Genomic DNA, 23695 nt, shown 5'->3' with positions numbered 1-23695 from the left:
AAAGAGAGAGGGGGAGGAGGAGACAGAGACAGAGAGAGAGAGAGAGAGAGAGAGAGAGAGAGAGAGAGAGAGAGAGAGACAGAGAGAGAGAGAGAGAGAGAGAGAGAGACAGAGAGAGAGAGAGAGAGAGAGAGACAGAGAGAGAGACAGAGAGAGAGACAGAGAGAGAGAGACAGAGAGAGAGACAGAGAGAGAGACAGAGAGAGAGAGACAGAGAGAGAGAGAGAGAGAGAGAGAGAGAGAGAGAGAGAGAGAGAGAGAGAGAGAGAGAGGAAGGAGAGAGAGACAGAGAGAGAGAGAGAGAGAGAAAGAGAGAGAGAGAGAGAGAGAGAGAGAGAGAGAGAGAGAGAGAGAGAGAGAGACAGAGAGAAACAGAGAGAGAGACAGAGAGAGAGAGACAGAGAGAAGAGAGACAGAGAGAGAGACACAGAGAGACAGAGAGAGAGACAGAGACAGAGAGAGAGAGAGAAAGAGAGACAGAGAGAGGCAGAGAGACAGAGAGACAGAAAGACAGAGACAGAGAGAGAGAGAGAGAGAGAGAGACAGAGAGAGACAGAGACAGAGACAGAGAGAGACAGATAGAGAAAGAGAAAGAGAAAGGGGGGAGAGAGAGGACAGAGAGGGAGAGAGGAGACAGAGAGAGACACACAGAGAGAAAGACAGAGAGAGAGAGAGAGAGAGAAAGAGAGAGAGAGAGAGAGAGAGAGAGAGAGAGAGAGAGAGAGAGAGAGAGAGAGAGAGAGAGAAAGAGGGAGGAAGGAGAAAGAGAGAGGAAGGAGAGGGAGAGAGAGAGGGAGGGAGGGAGGAAGAGATGATTAGACTTTTAACAAAATTTACTTTATTCAAGGTAATTCCAATAGACTTGTAATTAAAGCTTTGTTTACATCCAGAGAACTATGGAGACTGAATGTGGATCAAAGCATACTATTTTCACCTTTGTTATTGTTTGTTTAGCATTTTTTCCCTTTTCTCTTTTTTGACCTGATTTTCCTTGCACAGCATGATGAACACGGAAATATGTTTAGAAGAATTGCACATGAGTAACATATCAGATTTCTTGCTGTTTTAGGGAAGGAGGAGGGAGAGAGAGAAAAATTTGTAATAAGATCTTGCAAAGGTGAATATTGAAAACTATCTTTGCATAAATTTAGATAAATAAAATATTATTAAAAATTAAAAAAAAATAATTCTAGTGACTCAAAAGAGGATTTATTGAAGTGGGGAGAGACTTGAGGCAGGCAAACCCACTATCAGCTACTACAATAGCCAGGAGTTAGATGAGGGTCTGTAGCAGAGTAGTGGCAGTGTCAGAGGCAATATTCAAAAGTTATTGCAAAGGTGAAACCAACGATTTGTACAAAACTTATGGAGTGACCTGAGGTTTATGGCCATACAGTTCTTTTTTTTAAATTATTATTCATTTTTGCAAATTATCCCCTCCCTCCCTCCACTCCCTCCCCCCATGACAGGTAATCCCATACATTTTACATGTGTTACAATATAACCTAGATACAATATATGTGTGTAAATACCATTTTCTTGTTGCACATTAATTATTAGCTTCCGAAGGCATAAGTAACCTGGGTAGATAGACAGTAGTGCTAACAATTTACATTCGCTTCCCAGTGTTCCTTCTCTGGGTATAGTTATTTCTGTCCATCATTGATCAACTGGAAGTGAGTTGGATCTTCTTTATGTTGAAGATTTCCACTTCCATCAGAATACATCCTCATACAGTATTGTTGTTGAAGTGTATAGTGATCTTCTGGTTCTGCTCATTTCACTCAGCAACAGTTGAGGTAAGTCTCTCCAACCCTCTCTGTATTCCTCCTGCTGGTCATTTCTTACAGAGCAATAATATTCCATAACCTTCATATACCACAATTTACCCAACCATTCTCCAACTGATGGACATCCATTCATCTTCCAGTTTCTAGCTACAACAAAAAGAGCTGCCACAAACATTTTGGCACATACAGGTCTCTTTCCGCTCCCCAGTATTTCTTTGGGATATAATCCCAATAACAGCAATGCTGGGTCAAAGGATATGCACAGTTTGACAACTTTTTGGGCATAATTCCAGATTGCTCTCCAGAATGGCTGGATTCTTTCACAACTCCACCACCAATGCATCAGTGTCCCAGTTTTCCCACAGTCCCTCCAACATTCATCATTATTTTTTCCTGTCATCTTAGCCAATCTGACAGGTGTGTAGTGGTATCTCAGAGTTGTCTTAATTTGCATTTCTCTGATCAGTAGTGATTTGGAACACTCTTTCATATGAGTGGAAATAGTTTCAATTTCATCATCTGAGAATTGTCTGTTCATATCCCTTGACCATTTATCAATTGGAGAATGGTTTGGTTTCCTATAAATCAGGGTCAGTTCTCTATATATTTTGGAAATGAGACCTTTGTCAGAACCTTTACTTTTAAAAATATTTTCCCAATTTGTTACTTCCCTTCTAATCTTGTTTGCATTAGTATTGTTTGTACAGAAACTTTTTAGTTTGATGTAATCAAAATCTTCTATTTTGTGATCAATAATGATCTCTAGTTCTCCTCTGGTCATAAATTCCTTCCTCCTTCACAGGTCTGAGAGGTAGACTATTCTCTGTTCCTCTAATAGCCATACAGTTCTTATATGTCAAAAGTAGGACTTGAACCCAGGCCCTCCCAGTTCTGGTGCTTGCTTTTTATCAAGATATGCTTCCTTTCATGTAAATATATTTTTTTTCTTGAGGCAATTGGGGGTAAGTGACTTGCCCAGGGTCACACAATCAGGAAGTATTAAGTGTCTGAGGTCAAATTTGAACTCAGCTCCTCGTGACTTCAGGGCTGGTGCTCTATTCACTACACTAAATCCTATTCTACCAGTTGTATTGAAAAGAAAACTGAGCCTGAGGAGGTGAAAAAAGTATTAAATGTAGGAACTAGTAATGTGAAATTATTGCTGGCTCAAGAAGAAGGAATTTTTTTCTCTTTTCAGTGACATTTCCCATTGTTAGCAGGCCAGTATTTGAACTGATTAGGGGGGCAGAGTTCTATCCCATTGACTTAGGTGCCATTCCATTCCCTGGGTGTTTTTCACCCCTTCCTTGAGGTGTGAATGAGATCATGTCTGTTACCTTTCTGAACCCATTTGAAAGGAAAGAGTGAGATGAATAGAAATTATTCTCATAATTTTAATATTGTCTCAAGTCACAGCATGAGTTTTGCCTTTGATAACTTGTGGAAGCAAAGAGCAGAAAAGGAAATGTTGCTTGGAGCTCTAGGTGTTTGGGGCTTGGGAAGAGGAGCAAGGCTGGGGAGAGTCTAGGAAGAGGAGTATTTTATGTTGTGTGTTCTAAGGACAATTCCTGAACTGACACTATGTTGGAAGGTACCTTTCTGCTGTGTTCAAAGATCCTTTCCAACTCTTCAACATCCTATGATCCGAAAGAGCACAATATAATTCTCATTGAGAGTGTGGTTTGGTTAGTGATCGCTAATCCTCATTTTTCTTGAGTTTTGCTATACAGCTTCCCTCCTCCATGCTCTCCTTAAATTTCCCTTTTATGACTAATTTTGCTCTTCAAAACTGTCGTTCTGGCCAAATAAATTGTGGTATGTGGTTGTAATGGCATGTTAATGAGCTATAAGAAATGATGAAAAGGATGTTCTCAGAAAACCTGGAAAGAATATCATGATCTGATGCAAAGTTACATGTAGTATGTACAAAATAACAGTAATATTGTAAGATGATCACCTGTGAATGACTTGCTATTTTCAGCAATATGGTGATTCCAGAAAACTAAGAAAAAAAGATTGTCATTCTAACCTTATTTCATCAGGGTAAAAGTTAGGGGGGTGTGTGTGGTGTGTGTGTGTGTGTGTGTGTGTGTGTGTGTGTGTGTGTGTGTGTGTGTATAGGGAAGTGTTATAAAGAAGAAAGGGCAGCACATGTGTTTATCTCTAGTATGAGCCTTCCCTAATGATATCTGGATGGCTCTTAGCAATCTGGTTCTGCTTCATGCTCAAGATCATCTAGCACACCTGGGATATCACTGTCACTGCCAGAGTGAATCCTCCATTTCCCTGAGGGCCTCTGGCTCAAAATATATTCCATCTTCATCTGAAAGATTAGAGAGGACTTCTCTTTCTACTATACCCCCTCTGCTTTCAGACCCTTGCCATAGGTAACTCCCATAAAACTGTCCTTGTCTTTGGCAAATTGAGAAAAGAAGTTTTCTAGCTTTCACCTTCTGCCTCTGAAAACCTAAAACAACCAACTAGGGCAGGATTGGGGTCTGAGATGGGAGAAGAGCTCCCTGGAGTTCAAAAGATAAAAGAATATGTGGGTGGAACTGAATCACAATATTCTTGAATACAAAATGGAGAAATTTAAGCTAGCCACATGTTTAGTGTGTATAGAACTAACTAAAAGGTCAAATTAGAACATTATTAATTAATGGATGGATGTCAACCTGGGAGAGAGAATAACAATCACAGGACTCTCTGTACTTGGCTCAGTGCTGGTCAACCTTCTCATCACTGCCTTAGATGAAGACATAGATAGCGAACTTCTCAGATTTCCAGTGACAAGAAGCTCAGTGAGTTAGCTAAAGCCTTGAATGATGGTATCAGGATCCTCAAAGGCCTCAAAGGATTTGTAACAATGAGCCAATTATAAGAACATGAAATTTAATTAGGGATAAATTCTAAGTACCTGGGTCCCTAAAATTAATTGTACAAGATAGAAGAGGCATACTTACAAAGTTCACGTAAAAGAGACATGGCAGTTTTATTGGCTGCAATCTTAAAATGAGTCAGTAGTGAGAAGAGGAAGCCAAAAAGAGTGGTAAGGATCTTAGGCTGCATTAGTAAAAATTTCATATCTGGTATGAGACAAATCGATAGCCCCACTGACCTCTGCCCTAAAATCGATCTCAGTACAATGTATCATGTTTTCATTGACAAGCCACAATAAGAGAGTGTGATGTTCAGGATGATGAGAGGACTAAAACTTCTCAAGAGGATACAAGTATTTTTCATTATTAGTTCTATTGGAATTGCTTTGAATCACTGTATTATATGTAAGACAAGCCAAGACCATCACAGTTGTTTATCACATAATCTTGTTAGTATAAACATTGTTCTCTTGGTTCTGCTTGCTTCTTCACTTAGCATCAGTTCTGAAATCAGCCTGCTCATTTTTTTTTTATAGAACAATACTATTCCATTGCATTCAAATACATAACTTATTCAGCCATCTTCCAACTAGTGGGCATCCATTCAGTTTTCAGTTCCTTGCCAGTACAAAAAGAACTGCTACAAATATTTTTATATGTGAGGTTCCTTTTCCCTCTTTTATGATCTCTTTGGGATACAGATCTAGTAGTGACACTGGTGAATCAAAGGTTATGCAGAGTTTTGTAGTCCTTTGGGCATAATTCCAAATTGCTCTCCAGAATGATCTGATTTGGACCATTTCACAACTGCATCAGTGTCCCAGTTTTCCCATATTCCCCCCAACTTTTAGCATTATCTTTTCTTGTCATTTTAACCAATCTGAGAGATGTGAAGTAGTGCCTCAGAGTTGCTTTGGAACAATTTTCTTTCTAATATCATTTACATTCATTTTGTTTATGCAAAAACTTTTTATTTAATTTATTCAGAATCATTTTCAACTATTTTATTTTCTATGAGTCTCTCTAACTCTTGTTTGAACATGAATTCTACCTCTATCCATAAATTTGAATGTAATTTCTTCCTTGTTCCTCTAATATGCTTATGATTACATCATGCTTTACATGTGGAATGGTGTTTGAGCCTCACAATACACTGCCATATTACTATCCCAATTTTGCAAATGAAGAAATTGAGTAAAGCTTAGAGAGGTACACGGTTACCTAGTTTGTAAATATCTGAAACAAGAGTAAAATCCAGATGTTCCTGACCTCAGGTCCAATACTACTTGTGATCACATGTGGAAAGGATTTGGCTTATTCTGCCAGAGAAAAGAATAAAAGCAATGGTGGGAAATCTCATTGATGCATTTTTCACTCAGTATGAAAATAATAATAATAATTTATTTTTATAGAGTACTTTTATAATTATTATTCTCATTTGATGCTCATTTTATCTTCAAGACAACCCTGGGAGGTTGCATCCATTTTCCAGATGAGGAAATTGAGGCAAACCGTGATTAAGCAACATAGCTAGTAAGTTCCTGAGGCTGAATTTGAACTCAGATCTTCCTGTAATTAGCATCACTACTCTAGTACAAGGAAGAATTTTCTAACATTCAAAGCTGTCTGAAAAATAGAATGGCTTGCCTTGAGAGATATTTAAGGAGAAATAATATGAAACTTGTTGGAATGCTATGGAAAAGATTCCTACTTTGGTTGGGAGGCCAGACTTTATGACCTCTGAGGTATCTTTGAATTCCATAATTTTGGTACTTAGGAGAATTGACAGGCAGTGTGCATGGGAATAAACTAAAGAGTTTAGGTTTATGAGGCAACCTTAACTCAAGATATCTTTGACGTATGATGTAGTGACCTCTGACTCTAGAAGGAGCACCTTGATTGGGACATGCTCAGGGCGGATGGATGTATGGAGTCAGCCTCTCCCTAACAGGAGCTCAATGCAGAGGAAACTTGAACTTGCTAGATCTGGGAGACCTCTCCCTTGATTTTCCAAAGCCAAAGGTATGGACAGTGATATCAAGGCAAGAGCCCAAGGAAAGCCTTGTTCAGAATAGAATTTAAAGATTTATGAAATTTCTTAGAAAATCTACTCATTCAATCTGACTTAAGGATTTGAGAAATCTTTTTATATTTGATGCTGTAATTCCAATAAACTTGTGATGGAGAGAGCCATCTGCATTCAGAGAGAGGACTATGGGGACTGAATGTGGATCATAACATAGTATTTTCATTTTTTGTTGTTTGCTTGCTTGTTTTTTTCTTTTTTATCCTTTTGATATGATTTTTCTTGTGCAACATAACGAATATGGAAATATGTTTGGAAGAATTGTACGTGTTTAACCCATATTGGATTTCCTGTATTGGAAGGAAGAGGTGGGGAGGAAGAGAGGAAAATTTGAAACACAGGCTTTTGTAGGGGTGAATGTTGAAAACTCTTTGCATGTATTTTGAAAAAATAAAAAGCTATTATTACATTTGATGCTATACTGCACTTTGTGAACTGTCTTACTGTTTATTTGCTGGAAACAAACAAACCCCAAAACAAATGTATTATTTACCATTAATTAAATGATGATGATATTATATAGTTCTACATCAGAAAAAGTCAGAAAAATTTGGTTCCAGTTTGGGCTCAGACACTTATCAGCTGCAAAATCTCGGGCAAATCCTTAACTTCTTTGAAGTTCAGTTTCTTATTTAAAATGGCACATAATAAACACTATATACATTTTAGTTATTATTATTATTATTCTGAGTGACATATGCATTCTTGAAACTTGCCACTTTTATTTCTGATTCTCTCATCTGGCAGAATAAATCAACTCCCTTTCCACATGTGATCATAGTAGTATTGGGCTTGAAGTCAGGAATATCTGAACTTGTCTGGTCTCAGATATTTACATATTAGGTAACCTTGGACTCCTCTGAGTTTATTCAATCTCCTCATTTTAATATTTGTACTCCTCACCTCATGGGAGTTGTGCGACTCTAGGAGGAGAGAGAGGCTGATGACTTTGTGTGGCTCTGTCTTACTTAAATCCAATTTACTTGAAAGTCAGAACATCACTCTTATGATATCATTGGTCCTCTTCAAGAATGAAGGACAAACAGTCACAACCCTTATCCCTGTGAGAAAGCTCTAAAATATTCTATAAAGGTAAGGTATTATTGTGATTCAGTCTTTCATTCTAGTTAAAATGCATACCCATCTCTCCTACTTCTGTTAGAAGCTATTGCTAGTACCCACACCTCAGTGTGATTGACCTTAGGATCTTTTTTTTTTTTTTAAATAGTGTGTTGGATAAAAGAGAGGGCTTAGCAGACTATTATAACTTTTTTTTTTTTTTTTTTTTTTTTTTACTAATGAGGCAACTGAGTGGAGGCAACTTCCACCAAAGAGGGGAAGGACTTCTTTGAGGCAACTTCTAAATTTCAGTCCTGCATATAAAGGGGAAAGAGCTACAGAAAGGATGCTAAGAGCATCAAAGAAGGGCCTTACTTCTCTTATGACTTTGTTAGATATAGCTTAACGTTAAGAATATCTTCTAATCTTTTGGTCAGAATAGAAGATTTGCCTAATATAAGCAAAGAACTCAAGAACTGTCAATAGTTCCAATCCTAAGAATCATAGTTGATTTCCCTCCTCAGGTGTTTCCCCAGAGTCATTGTACTCCCTTTCTCCAACATTCTGTCTTAGGAAAAGGTGGCCTTCAGTTTCAATGGTTTTGTGATAGAGAGAACCACCTGTACCTAGAGAGAGGTTTGTGGGGATTGAGTGTAGATCACAACATAGTATTCTCACTTTTTTGTTGTTTGCATTTTGTTTTCTTTTTCATTTTTTCCCCTTTTGATCTGATTTTTCCTGTGTAGCATGATAATTGTGGAAATGTGTATTGAAAAGTTGCAGATGTTTAACATATATTGGATTGCTTTTGTCTAGGGAAGGGGTGGAGGGAAAGGAGGGAGAAAAAAAAAATTGGAACACAAGGTTTTGCAAGTGTGAATGTTGAAAACTATCCATGCATGTGTTTTGAAAATAAATGGCTTTAAAAAAAATTTTAAAAAAATAAAGAAAATCCAAATACGACATGAAGTATTGGATTTCATCCAGTGGAGGGACAATGTAGATCCTCAGTTTAACTATTAAAAAATTGCTATTGATCCTGAGTATCTGAGGCAATGTATCGATTCTCTTCTTCATAATTGGAAGACTTCTGTAGTGGACCCACATATCCAAGTTCAATCTTTTGGGAGCCTGACACATTAAACCCCTACTCCATTTTCTTAGGGATTTAAAGCTTAGGTTTCAGCTCATGTCTACATTGGAGGTGATATATGTAAGACAGAATAAAACGATATTTAATGTACAATTTGAATCAGATATGGGACAGATATTTATTTCCTACATACCAAGACATGCTAAAAGATACAAAAGACATCACACGTTGACAGAATGACTTAAGATTGGATTTAGTAACTTGACATAACTACTTTTATAATCTACTTAAAGGCTATTTAATCTCATTTAAACATAAAGCAGTTTGAAGTACTGCTGACTAGGCAGTTTACATTTCATATCTACATTCTGTGTTCTTTCTCTTTCAAAGTCCATGTCTTTGATTAAGATAGACCAAAGGATTGGCCTCTTCCTCTTGTTGGCAATTATTTTCTCTTATGCAGAAACTTACCTTGTTACTACTCATTGGACCCACAATCTCTAGACATCTGGAACTCATGAGGTCACCAGACTCATGCATGGGACAAGGGAAGTCCAGGTGACCTCTCAGATTTTCAGCACTATGCCAAAATGACAAGTTCATTTAGTGCTAGGCCACCAGATGGCCAGAAGCGGCCAAGAAGTTTGTCCCTAGGAGGTTGAACCCCAAAGAACTCAAGGGCCAAGTCACACATGTATTCAGCAGAAAATAGTTGGAGTATGTTCCATACAGCCCACATTATATGACTTTGTGGATTATGTCAACAAAGGCTGAGAGATGGAAGAGGAAGAATGGGATGATGAGCAACCCAATTTTATTAGAGCATAAAGTTTCTATGTTGTTAATTCATATTTCCATAACTTTCAGGTTAACAACATTCTTTTCAATAACCTTGTGAGGTCTTGGGTAGGGTAAACATGATTTTTTTCCCCTGGAGCAATGTCCTTTGACTTTATAGATAAAGAAACTGAAGCTCAGAGAGAAAAACTGATTTGCTTCTGTTGATACAAATAACAGATTTGGGATTTACATTCAAGTCTTTGCACTCCAAGTCCAGTAGTATTTCTAATATGCCATATTTGGATCTTTTTTTTAAAGGGAAAAGGAGATAAGATAAGAACAGGAGATTGGAGACACATTGTAGAGCTTTGAACGTCAGGAAGAGGTCACTTATTAAGCCATTATCTGTCAGTGACATTTCAGTGTGAATGTATTTATCTATTTTTTTTCCTAAAGCAAGATTCATTAGTGGCTGGGTGGGAGAGAGTATAGGAAACATCTGAGCCCTTGGGTTAGCATAAATGAGAGAAGAGGTCACAGAAATGGAAGTCTAAGGTTGTGGAAGACCAAGTTCACCCTGATTGAAGGAGGGGAAGTGTAACCTTTTCCTGGTCTATCCAGTCAGGGAGCAAGGCCAGTAATGCATTTTTTTTTTTTGTACTTCAGCTACTTTCATGACTTTATCACCAAGCTTCAAATATCTTATCTCGTTGATACCATAGCCTGGGAAACTTGGAGGAACCCAGGTTTCAGGAACCCCTAAGTGTCTGATCTTAGTGACTGTATGGGTGGCCTTGGGCAAGCCATCAGAATCATAGTTTCCTTATCTGTGAAATGGGCAAAGAAGGTCAGATGTTTCCCAGAGGTATTGTGTGGGTTAGTAATTAATGCCTGAGAATTAGGAAGCTCTGAGTAGAGAGGAAAGGCTGTTATTACTGATGAATCTGAGAATGACCTAGCTGTTCCTTGGCATTCATGTGAGTGATGGATAAGAATGACCAATATTCATAATTTCTAAAACATTTGATCAGAACATTGTATTTGGAGTCTTCTGACTGGTTTCAAATCCTGGCTCCATCATTTACTGCCTGTGACCTTAAAAAGTTATTCAATTAATTTGGGCCTCCATTTCTTTCTCTGTAGAGTAAGAAATTGGATCTGATATTTTTAAGGTCCCTTCTAGTGCTAGCTCACTCCTATCATCCTGTAACCCCTCTTAGAGACTTAACAGGCCTAGTGCTCTGACAGGGCCTAAAGGGTTCAAGATGTGCAGTAGAGAATATTGTAGGACAGTTTATGTATATAGCTGTCTATGCTTACTGCCTGAGAATTGCCATGAGAAACAAACACATTCAGCTAAATTTTAATAAATTGAGATGCTATGTTTAATCAAACATTTATTTGCTAAACAAATAGAGGCCAAAAAGGATGTTTTGAAGACAAGGAGAAGGTGCAGTAGAAAGCATCAGCATTTGGGACAATGGGATTTGAATACTGACTCTGTCACTTAAGGTCACTATGGTCACTAAGGTCCATCTATAAAATAGAGGAGTTAGATTAGTGCTTTTCAATCTCCAAATCTATAATTCTTTGAATATATTTCCACATATATACATGTGAATGTTCTTAAAGCCTACAGCTACACATGTTTATAGATAGATTACATTGACATATATGTATATGGTCATATAAAACACCTCCACACGTGCATACACAAATACTTACAAACCTACATAAAGGCAAACGTGTTAATCTACACTCATCTTTCTTTTGGGGTCTAAAAAGCAAACTGAGCCTTAGGCACAACCTTGACAAGCTTTTGCGTGTTGCTGCGCCAGGCGGGCTTTGCCTCCCTGTGTTGCTAATGGCTGTGGTGGCCATTTGCCAACTTCAGTTTTGACCATAGGGCACTAGTCTGGCTCCATCCCTTGCCCAAGGGTCAGATAAGCCTGGAGCTCCCCTAGGCTTCCTGCTTTGATACCTTCTAATCATGGAGGGCTAGTGGCCCCCATGTGTTATACAGAGAGAGGGTCAGAGCTATACCTCTTTGCCTACTTCCAATGGCCCTAGACATAGTTATTAAAGGGGAGTACATAAATATTCACAGATGCAGTCCCAAGCACTGCGTCTTGCCCCCTCCCATCTTCTACTGAGCCTTTTTCATTTGTCCCCGCCTCTTTACACCCCCATCCTGGTAAGAACTGCTCAGAAAAGCGGTTTGCTGCAGTAGCAACTGGAAGGCTGAGCCTGTTGAAGCCTGCCCTATACGGCTGCTGACCTGGGTGAGTGGGAAGATTTCCTGCATACCAAGGAGGTAAAGAACTCTAGAAACAGCTGAACATGGCTCAAGTTCCATTCTGAGCTGGGGACCATGTGCCTAAGATTTTGAGGAGCAGAGGGATGGTGCCCAAAGGCTGAGGACCTCATTCCCCAAAACCTGATGAGTGGAAGAATCATCTCCTTCCATCATTCCATGAGATGGAGCGGTAACTCCAATTGGGAGGCTCCTCCTGTCCTGGTACCTAGAGATTAGCCAGTGCTGCTGTGAGTTGAGTTTGGGCCATGCAGGGGGTATAATGAATATAGACTTTGTCCCTTTGCGGGTTTTCAGAGGAACTAATATGGGGTGGCAGTGGTGGTATGTAGTTGAGGGGCAGGGAAAAATGTGTATAAGACATACAGCTATGCCACAGGCTCCAGAGCATCTTTGAAGGCCTGTCTCTATCCTGATGCCCACCCCTATTTTCTATGTATACTCTTGGGGAGATGGTCACTGTCAGCAGCCTCCTGGAACTGAGGTTCTCCAATGCCTCTGCCCTGAAAGTTTTAACTCTTCCTGATCTCTGAAGACAAGAGGCACCTGGAGAAACAAGTCCTTCCTGTTTTACCCAGGAATGCATTTAACACCTGGAAGGCCACTCTGTGCCAACCTGGATAAATGTCAGACTGTACTCAGAAGCAGCACCCACTCTGGGATTCCCATTGAAAATACCTTGGGAGAAGCTGCCCCAGGGATATTTAGCCCTATTCTCACACTCATTGCCAAGGACTGGAGACCTAGATCCTAATCTTGGTTCTGTCACTTACTGGTTGTGTGACCTTGGCCAGATAATAACAATGGCACCTTATACTGGAATACTTTGTCAAAATAATTTTGTTATCACATTTTATTCTCACAGCAACTCTGCAAGGTTGGTGGGGCAGATATTTTTATTTCCTTTTTACAGATGAGGCTTTAGGTGCTCAGACTGTGACTTATCACAGATTTCAGAGAGGAATCAACAGATCCAGGACTAGAATTCCTTGTTGGATGCCCCTTACAATTATAATGAAGGAAAGAATCTCAGAGATTTAGATGTGGAGGGCATATAAGAAAGATAAAGTCTCTGTCCCTGAATACTTTTCAACCCAGGATTAGATGTAGTGTTGCCTGGGGACAGGAGCAGGATAGCTTCCAAATTTCCCAGCCCCAGAATTATGCCTTGTTTGTGTGTGCCAGGTTTCCCTTTAGACTTTGATTTTATTTGGGGAATAGATTTAAGTGGCATTGTTCAGGAATTTAGTTCCACAGATATTAATTAAATGCTCACCATATGCCAAGCCTCTTCTAGACAGCAGGAGATCCAAAAGGTTTGTTTTATTTTGTTTTTAAAGCTCAACTACTACCTAGTTGCTTCCTTTATTTTTTTGTCCTTTTAAAATTAAATTTAATTTTTTAGGCTATACATGTATATTCATTTTTTACATGTTCCATATGAGTCAGGTCAAGAGAAAAAAAATCTGAATAAAAGGGGAAAAGAAATTAAAAGTGAGAAACAAAAAAAAAAAAAAAAAAAAAAAAAAAAAAAAAGGTGAAAATAGTATGCATTGATCCACATCTCAACCTGGCCTCTCTTTGGATACAGATGGCATTTTTCATCCAGTTTATTGGGACGGTTTTGAATTGAGAAGAATCTATCATATTTGAGCATCATAAAACTTGTTGCTATGTACAAAGTTTCTCAGATTCTGTTTTTTCCCTGAGGCAATTGGGGTTAAATGATTTGCCCAGGGTCACAAAGTTAGGAAGTATTAAGTGTCTGAAACAGATTTGAACTCAGCTCCTCCTAACTTCAGGGCTAGTGCTCTATCCACTGCGCCACCTAGCTAACTCTGGTTCTGCTTGTTTTATTCAACATTGGTTCATGTAAATCTTTGCAGGCTTTTCTAAAATCAGCCTATTCCTATTTTTTAAAAAAATAGAACACTAATATCCCATTACTTTCATAAACTATAACTTAAATCGAGATTTCCCAATTGATGGGCATCTACTCATTTTCCAATTCTTTGCCACTGTTGCTTATTAGATTATATGGGGGGAAAGCTATCTTCACAAATAAGTATGATACCAGGTAGAAAGTGATAGGAGGGAAAAAGAGATTCAGATAAAGGGTGGAGGACAATCTGAGGAGGAGGAGATCTCTTTTAGTTGGGTGATCAGGGAAAGTTTCCTGGAGGAAGTGGCAACTTGAATTGAACCTTGGAGGAAAAGATGAATTTCATCAGTTGAAGATGGAGGCAGGCATTTTAAGCATCTTCGTGCTTTAAGTATATCCACACACAAGCATATGAGAGTATATGCACAGGATTGTAGCCTCAGGTTGAAAGAAGTTCAGAAGACATTAATTCAACCCCTTCATTTTACAGAGGTGGGGAAACACACTCAGAGAAGCAGGGACACTTGCCCAAAATCATATAATAATTAAATGACAGAATCCTTACTCAAATCCAGGTCTCTTCAATCCTGCTTCTTTCCTTTGTTTCTTCTTTTTCCCTTTAGTGCATCCTTACTGGCCTCTGATAGTTTAGCATCCAGCTTCTTAAACCATAGTTTGGACACCATATGAGATCTTGTAACTTAATGTAGGGATAAGAAAATTGTGATTTGTTGTCAGTAAATGTTTGATTTTTATGCTTGTTTGACATACCTTTTCTTAGGTATGTAAATTTCCTGGGCAAAAAGGGATCCTTAGTAGAGAAACTTTAAGTTAGCAAATAAATGTTTGGTTGAACATAACATCTCGATTCATTAAAAACTGAGATGCTGTTGTTGTTGAATACAGTTGTTTCCCATGGTTATTCTTCTCTACAAAGTCAAACAAGCAGGATATTGCAGATCAAGACTGAGAAACACCGGGTAGTCCAGTGTTACTTGAGCAGAGATAAGTTCGTGAAGAGTACTTGGGAGATAAATTTGAACAGGTGGATGAAAAGTAGATTGTGGAGGGTTTTGAATGGTAAGCTGGAGATTTTATATTTTATTCTGTAGACAGCAGAGCCAAGTTGCTCACATGGATTTTGTAGTGACAGATATTGAATGTTCTTATCTTTAACATTTTTCTTTCTCTTTATTGCCCCTAATTTCATGCTAATTTCTTTTCCCACTGGGGCTCTTTCCCATCAACTCATACCTATTTCTGTTTCCACTCAGGTGATATCTCACAATGGCCATCATAGTGTTGGCTTTTGTGCTTCTCCTGCTTCACTGCTTGTCCTGTGAGAGGCTCCAAGAAAGTCCCAGTCTATCATCCCTTCATTTCACCCAGCCCATATACAATGGCACCATCTATGAGAATTCAGCTCCCAAGACCTATGTGGAGACTCTTGGAAAGATGGGTGTCTACTTGGCAGAACCCCAGATGGTGGTGAGATACCGCATTGTCTCAGGAGATCTGGCTAATGTATTTAAAACAGAGGAGCATGTGGTGGGCAGTTTCTGCTTTTTGAGGATAAGGACCAAAAGTGGCAACACAGCAATTCTGAACCGGGAGGTATGTGACAGCTACACACTTGTCATCCAAGCCACAGAACAGACTTTGGGGTATGAAGCTTCAACTGAAGTGCTGGTCCACATCTTAGATCAAAATGACTTAAAGCCATTATTCTCTCCCCCATCTTACAAAGTTGCCATCCCTGAAGACACTCCTCTCAAAAGTCCCATCTGCATGGTAAGTGCCACTGATGCTGACCTTGGCCAGAATGCTGACTTCTATTATGCCTTCAATGCCCGGTCAGAGCTGTTCACAGTCCATCCCACCAGTGGTGTAGTGACTGTGACTCGAAAACTCAATTCTACCTGGAAGGGGAGACATGAGCTTCAGGTACTGGCTGTGGACCGCATGCGGAAAATCTCTGAGGGCAATGGCTTTGGCAACCTGGCCTCTCTGGTCATCCAGGTGGATCCCTCTCCCAAGAAGCCCCCAGCTATTTCTTCAGTAGTGGTGACAACACAGGATGAGACTGAGGACAATGCTTATGCTACACTCACAGTGGATGCGAACGGCTCAGAGGCTGGGGTTGAGGTGGTGAACATTGTGGATGGAGATCCAGGGAAACATTTCAAAGTAATCAAATCATATGGCAGGAGCAACAAGTTTACATTAGTAGCCATCAAAGATATTGATTGGTTGGAATATCGCCATGGATTCAACCTTAGTCTTCAGGCCAAAGGTGGAGGGAAACCACCTTTGTATTCCCAAATCAGAGGCATCCACTTACCGCCTTCCAAAATAGCCTCAGCGAGGTTTGAGAAGGCCACTTACAGAGTCCAGCTCAGTGAAGTTTCTCCTCCAGGAACTGGTGTTGTGGTAGTTAAAGTCACTCCAACCTTCCCAAGTTTGCAATACATTCTGAAGTCTACCTCAGAGAGCTCAGGGTTTAAGATTAATTCTCGAACTGGGCTGATAACTACTACAAGGTTAATGGATTTCCATGATAGAGCCAGATACCAGCTTCATGTTGGAACTACTTTGGGCCAGACTTCCACTATTGTGGTCATTGACATCATTGACTGTAACAATCATGCTCCTGTCTTTTCTCAATCTTCTTACCATGGCACATTTGATGAAAATCTTCCCCCTGGGACCAGTGTCCTAACTGTTACTGCCACAGATCAAGACCATGGGGAGAATGGCTTTGTCACTTACTCTATCACTAGCCCAAGAACTGTCCCTTTCACCATAGATCCTTATTTGGGAGTCATCTCCACTTCCAAGCTGATGGACTATGAGCTCATGCAGAGACTTTATACTTTCCGGGTCTGGGCAACAGACTGGGGATCCCCATTCCGCCGGGAGAGTGAAGTATCCATTTCACTCATGCTCAACAATCTAAATGACAACCAACCAATGTTTGAGAATGCCAACTGCAGTGGTACTGTCCCTTGGGACCTCCGGGTGGGGGAGACAGTTGTGACCCTCTCGGCCATAGACATGGATGAACTTATGAACTTGAGGTATGAGATTATATCTGGCAATGAGTTGGAGTATTTTGACCTGAACCATTTTTCTGGAGTGGTTTCCCTCAAACGTTCCTTTAAAAACCTTCCTCCTGGTCAGCATTATTCCTTGGAAATCACTGCTTCAGATGGGGATAACTACGCCTTACCTACATCTTTGAATGTTACTGTTGTGGCCTCTGGCTCTTCAGTCCATGTGCAATGTGAAGAAACAGGTGTGCTGAAGCATCTCACAGAGACCATCATCCACTCTGTTGGGTCTCAGATCCAGGAACCTAGTTCTGAGGAGTTTACTTCCTTAAGCACATATCACATCAACCACTACACTCCTCAGTTTGAGGACCACTTCCCTCAGTCCATTGATATCTTGGAGGGAGTCCCCATCAATACCACTGTTGCACATCTGGCTGCTTTTGACCTTGACACTGGCTTCAATGGAAAACTGGTTTATGTCCTTGCAGGGGGCAATGAAGAGAGCCGTTTTGATGTTGAATTGGAGACAGGACTGCTCAAGGTGGCTGCTCCCTTGGATCACGAGGCCACCAGTTTCTATATCCTCAATGTGACTGTTTATGACCTTGGCATTCCACAGAAATCATCCTGGAAACAGCTGGCAGTGAATGTTGGGGATGAGAATGATAACACTCCAAAATTCCCCACTGGTGGATATCAGGTAGAAATCCGAGAGGATACTGAAATGGGGACTACAATTGCACAATTAAAAGCAGAAGATGCTGACAAGGATGACAATGGGAGAGTCTGCTACACCCTGTTGAACCCCACAGATCAGTTTTCCCTTCATGCTCTCACTGGTGAAGTGGTGGTCACAGGGCCTTTGGATAGGGAGTCACAGCCTCAATATGTGCTCAAGGTAGAGGCACGAGACCAGGCAAAAGTGGGTCCTCAGCTCTTTTCTGTCACAAACTTAGTGGTGACGCTAAGTGATGTCAATGACAATTCTCCCCAATGCATCCCAGAACTGAGTCAAGTGAAGATTCCTGAGGATTTGCCCCTGGGGACTGTCCTAACCTTTCTGGAGGCCTTTGACCCAGACCTGGGTCCTGGGGGAGAAGTGAAGTATACATTGATGGATGATGCTCAGGGAACTTTTGGGCTGGATCCACTAACCGGAGCATTGAGCCTGGAACGGGAGCTGGACTTTGAAAAGAGAACCTGGTATAATTTGAGTCTATGGGCTAGTGATAGTGGAAAACCCATAGCCCGTGGGGCATCTTGCCATGTACAAGTAACAGTTCTGGATGTGAATGAAAACTTGCATCCTCCTCGCTTTGCCTCCTTTGTATACCAGGGCCAGGTGGAGGAGAACAGCCTCCCGGGAACATTAGTGCTGTCAGTCACTGCCCAGGATGTTGACCTTGGTCAGGATGGAGTCATCCAGTACTTCTTGCGTGATGGTACTGACCTTGCCACTTTCAGCATTGATCGGGACACAGGTATGCATCACAATATAGTCGAAAAAACTCTGAATTGGAAGTTAGGAGGCCTGGCATTGTCAAGTTACTTCCCCACGGTTGTTGTGTGATCAGAGGTCCCTCCCACACTCTAATATTTTATGTTCTATATTCTAAGTTCCCTTTCAGTTCTGACATTGTCACATAAAGGCTCTCGCAGATTCTATGTTCCAATTCAAAGGTGCCTTTCAATCCTGACATTTTTTAATCTAAGGTTCCCTCCTAGCTTTGTGATTCCATGACAGCTAATGCAAATCTATATCCCTAGTTAAAGAATTTTACTTGTTTCCTAGGAATGATCCAGACCAGGATGCCTCTGGACAGAGAGTTCATTCCACACTATTGGCTAACAGTATTGGCTGTGGATAAGGGGTCTGTACCCCTCTCCTCTGTGACTGAAGTTTATATTGAAGTCATGGATACTAATGACAATCCACCCCAGATGTCAAGGCCTGTCTACTACCCTTCAGTCAAAGAAGATGCCCCTATGAATACTTCTGTCCTTCAACTGGATGCTTGGGATTCAGACAGTGTCTCCAAAGGGAAGCTGACATTCCATATCATCAGCGGAAATAATTTAGGATTCTTTGTCATTAACTCTTGGACAGGTAAGAATTCTAGAAATTTAGCCTCATATCTGCCAGCCTAGCTAAAACCTTTGGGATCCTCAGGATGTGCGTCCTCCCTGGAGAGGGTGAGATGATACGTTGCCTTGTTCTCTTTGGGAATTCAGAAAAATTAAATAACTTGTCTAAATGTAAATGGAAGTAAGGGACCAAACCCAATGAATCAGACCAGATCCTTGCCTCAGACTGACTATGACCTTTTTCCTAGCCTGAGCTTAGGCCTTAAGCCCAGACTAAGTCATAAAGTTTCCTTACACTGAACTGAAGATTGAGCCCTATCTCTTATCTCAGAATAAAGCCTAACCTTTGTTTCAGACTGAGCCCTAAAACCAGCCAAAGACTATCCCTCAGTCCTGGCCATTAGTAGTGCTCGCATATGTTCTTATTACTCAGATTTGTCCAGTTCTTTGTGATCTCATGAACCATAGCACACTAGGCCCTTCTATCCTTCACTATCTCTTGAAGCCTGTTCAAATTCATGTTTGTTGTTTTCATCACATTCTCTCCATCTCATTTTCTGCTATCCCATTTTCCTTTTGCCTTCCATCTTTCCCAGCATCAAAGTCCTTAACAGTGAGTACTGTTTTCTCATTACATGACCAAAGTATTTAAGTTTCCATTTCAGTCTTTGACATTCCATTGAAGGGCCTGAATTAATTTCTTTAAATATTGACTAATTTGATCTCTACTGTCTAAGGGGCTCAAAAGTCTTCTCCAGCACCAAAATTCAAAAACATTATGTTCAATTCTCACAGCCATAAATTAGTACTGGAAATACCATGTTATCTCTGCTTATTAGTATGCTGCCCAGATTTGTCATCACTTTCCTTCGAAGTAGCATCCTTTAATTTCATGGCAGCAGTCACCATTTGCCATGATCTTTGAGCCCAAGAATATAAAATCTGACATTTCTTCTATTTTTTCTCCCTTTATTTGTCGGGAACTGATGTGACCAGTTGCCAAGATCTTAGTTTTTTTGATGTTAAGCTTCATGCCAGCTTTTACATGATCTCTTTTGCCCTCAACAAGAGGCTTCTTAATTCTTTAGTTAATGCCATCATAATGGTATTATCTGCATATTTGGGACTGCTAATATTTTTCCTGGCAACCTTAATTCCAGCTTTTGCTTCATTCAGTCTGGTTTTTCACATGATATTGTTAGTACAGAAATAGATTAAAGAGTATGGATGGCTTAGTGTAATCTATCCTTGGTTTTAGAGACAACTCAGAACTTTGTGATGTTGGTCCTCATAGCAAGGATAGCAGTGTGTATGGTTTTCTTCATCATCATGATCACCATCATCACTCATAAGTAATTCTTTAGCACTTTACAAAGTCCCCTTTCCCAAAAAAGTTCTATACAGGAGGGCTAAAAAATGTTATCCTTCATTTACAGATGAAGAAACTGAGGCTTATTGAAATGTGACCTGTCCAATTTTACTTGGTCAATAAGTGACAGATCAGAAGATTATACCATAAAAGCATAAATTTACAGAAGGCAGGGAAGAGGTCACCCTATTCAACTTTCTCATTTCAAAGATGAGGAAACCAAAGTCCATTGAGATTAATTTCCCTGCCCATGAGTACACAGATAGCAAGTGACAGAGTCAAAATTTTTCTCTTATGTCATGCTACCTCCTAAAGGGAAGCACAACTCAGAAGTACTCTCTTCATTTTCTTCTAGCGACTCAACTATTTCAGGGATCAAATTAATTTCCTTTTTTAATGTTTTCCTCTAGAGCAGAGATGGGGAAAATTTTTTTTCCAAGCACCATTTGAATATTTGTAACTGCATTTATATTAAGGATCATGCAAAATAATCAATTTAAAAATTCAAGCAGTGGGAGGCTGTTGTGCCTAACTTTCAACTCAACATCTCCAGAGGCTGATTATACAAATAATACCGTTCCTTACCCCTGCTCTAGAGGAACCTGAGTAATAAGAAAAGACTGGTAGAAAGTGAGCAACCAATCTTTTTATCCTGGCAAAAAATATTTTAATTTTACTCAACTGGCAAAAGGAGGCCACTGGCAATTTGTAAGCAGAATAGTCATATGAATAGACCTATGTATGAGCCAGATTACTTTAGCAATAGTTTGAAAGATGACTTGAAAAAGGGGTTAGTGGAAGAAAACCTTGAGAAAACAAGATCTATAAAGGAGGTTATTGCAGTAGTTAAGGCAGATGTCAAAAAAGGTCCCATGCCAGAATGATTACAGGATCAATACAGGGGAGATCAATGTTGAAGATACTTTAAAAATAGAAATACTATGATTAGTGACTGCCTGTATATTAGATCTTTAAAAGAAGAAAGGATAACAAAAAAAACAAACAGGTTTTGAACATGAGAGACCTGGGTAAATAGTGCCACCATGGATAGAAATGAGAAAATTTGATAGGTGAGTTTTGGAAAGAAAAAATAATCAACTTAATTTTGAGTCAAGCTCTTTTGGGTCTGCCAGGTATCTTGCCAATCTTGGACTATACCTCTTTTTGCTCTTGGAGGGAAGATTTCTCTTACCTGTGGAAGTAGAGACTGTTCATCATTATGCTTAGCTCCCTCCAGGGCCAGGTTCTATTTATTGTCAACAGTTCCCTGACAGGGATATTTGGCACAGCTCCCTGAAGGATAAAGGTCTTCCTCTTTTCACCCAACTAAAGTGAGAAGAGGTATGTGTTTAAAATGCAATAGAATCAGCCAATATACCACCAAAGAATAGAATTGTAAGATTCGTTGCCTACCCCTAGGGATAACATAAAGGAAAGTGTTCCCATCCATCTTTCCTATCATCGTAATGATTCAAAATTCTTTATTGACTATCCATCAAGCTTATGTCAAATACATACCATGTATAAGCTCTGTCCTCAGTTGTAAGGGGGATGTAAAGATCGGTTGGACATGGTTCTTTCCCTTGAGAAGCTCGTGATCTAGGACAGGAGATATTTATTTATTTATTTATTTATTTAGTTTTTTACATGGATGTTTTTGTCAGTAGGATGAAGCCTATTCAGACCCTTCCTATAATATTAAGCATGTAAAATAAAATACATAGGATTACAAAGCATACTAATTATAATGCAGTAATTATATATATATATACATGTGTGTGTGTGTGTATAAATTCATGGATCCCATGTTAAAAAAAAACTTTGGTCTAGAAGAGAAGATAAGCTGTATATAAAATAACCAAAATATAAGACTAGAAACATTTAGGCAGAGGAGATGAAGGGAGAGAGAGTAGGAAAAAGAGAGAGAGAGAAAGGTGGGAAGTGAAGGAGAGAAGAAAGGATAGAGACATAGGTGACCACCCTGTGAAGCTGGGCTATAATTGTGTAGTTTCCATGATCCCTCTATCAGCTTCCCTAGCTTCCTCTTGTCTCCTCCCCCTGTGCTCAGAAATGGGCTGGGCTGGTTAGGATAGTGAGAACAATGGGCCTGATCTGTTTCAACTTGATAATTTTTTTTCTTTTTCCTTACTCCTTCCTCCTCCTCTAACAGTGACCCCAAGCCCATGGGGCTGGCAGGGAACCAGGACTTTTCCTCTCCCACTGCTTCCTTTACTTAGGACCCAAGTATGGAGAGAACAAGCCCCTCAAAACTGAACACAGTAGTGGTAGTGGGCTCTCTCAGCCTTGAGGACAGAAAGAATGAGAGGATTCCCATGTTAAAATATAAATAAATTTCAGCTTCAACACTTAGCCTTCAAGGTCTGGCTCCTCATTTATTGAACTTTAACATTTTTTGACTTAGCAGATAAAGGATAGGCAAGTTTCTTAACCTCTCTGCCTCAGTTTCTTCATCTGTAAAATGGAGCTAATGATAGCATTTCCTGCATAGGACTGCTGTGGGGATGTATATATAAAACAGCAGATAATGAATATAAATTACTATTAATTAATATTGCTATATTGATTTGAGCTATTATTATTTTTCACTGAGTACCTTTACCCCTGTTATCATCATTGTCCATCTGGGAGAATTTTCCTTTGTTTTTAGCTTGTAATCCTTTCATCCTTGATACTTCCCTGTCCACTCTCAGTACTCTGGACTCTACAAAATAAAAAAAAATTTTGTAGTTGAACAATTGACATTCCTGCTTCCTGCTCACTTCTCCTTCCTTAGCCATAGGGTCATTGGTTATCTTGACCATTCTTAAGTTCATGGACCACTTTTGTTCAGAAGGGAAGTTAAGGTCAGTTGTACTAAAAAAAAAATGGGTATGAGTGGATGGTTTTCCTCCCATGATTTCTATTACATCTGTCTTGGGAAATAATATCAACTCTGATTGGGATCAAAGGAACTGCTTATATACCAGAATTTTTCAAATATAGACTCTCAGAGTTGGAACAGAAATCAGGAATAACTAGTTCCAAGCCCCATACAAAACAGACATTCTTTAGTTATGTCAAAGGCCTCTCTGGAGGACAGACAGCCTCTATTGCCCAGAAATATCCTAATATTTTCCCCTTTTCTTCACTGACCAAGATAACATTTCCCAAGTTCAACACTTTTATAGGTTTTCCTTGCTGCTCTGAGGGCATTTGAATGGGGTTGCAAATTGCCTGGGCTGGTTGTATTGAAAACAGGCCAGGATTGGAAGCACTGAGCCAACCTCCCTAGGGCCTTTACCCTG

General features: G+C 39.8%; 1 protein-coding gene across 2 annotated transcripts in view; it reads left to right on the top strand.

Moving 5' to 3' along the window:
- FAT2 (FAT atypical cadherin 2) overlaps positions 1–23695 on the top strand; it is a 108827-nt gene that overhangs the window by 13357 nt on the left and 71775 nt on the right. For both annotated transcript variants that reach the window (XM_074291853.1, XM_074291852.1), the window contains exons 2-3: positions 15158–18417; positions 18729–19043. In XM_074291853.1, coding sequence (XP_074147954.1) covers positions 15171–18417; positions 18729–19043 — 3562 coding nt within the window. In that variant the 5' untranslated portion in view covers positions 15158–15170. The remainder of the gene's footprint in view (positions 1–15157; positions 18418–18728; positions 19044–23695) is intronic.

The sequence above is a fragment of the Sminthopsis crassicaudata genome, chromosome 2 (genome assembly GCF_048593235.1).
Source record: "Sminthopsis crassicaudata isolate SCR6 chromosome 2, ASM4859323v1, whole genome shotgun sequence".
In the NCBI taxonomy this organism is placed as follows: domain Eukaryota; kingdom Metazoa; phylum Chordata; class Mammalia; order Dasyuromorphia; family Dasyuridae; genus Sminthopsis; species Sminthopsis crassicaudata.
Note: the sequence above shows the minus strand (reverse complement) of the source record. Positions and strands in the feature narration are given on the sequence as shown.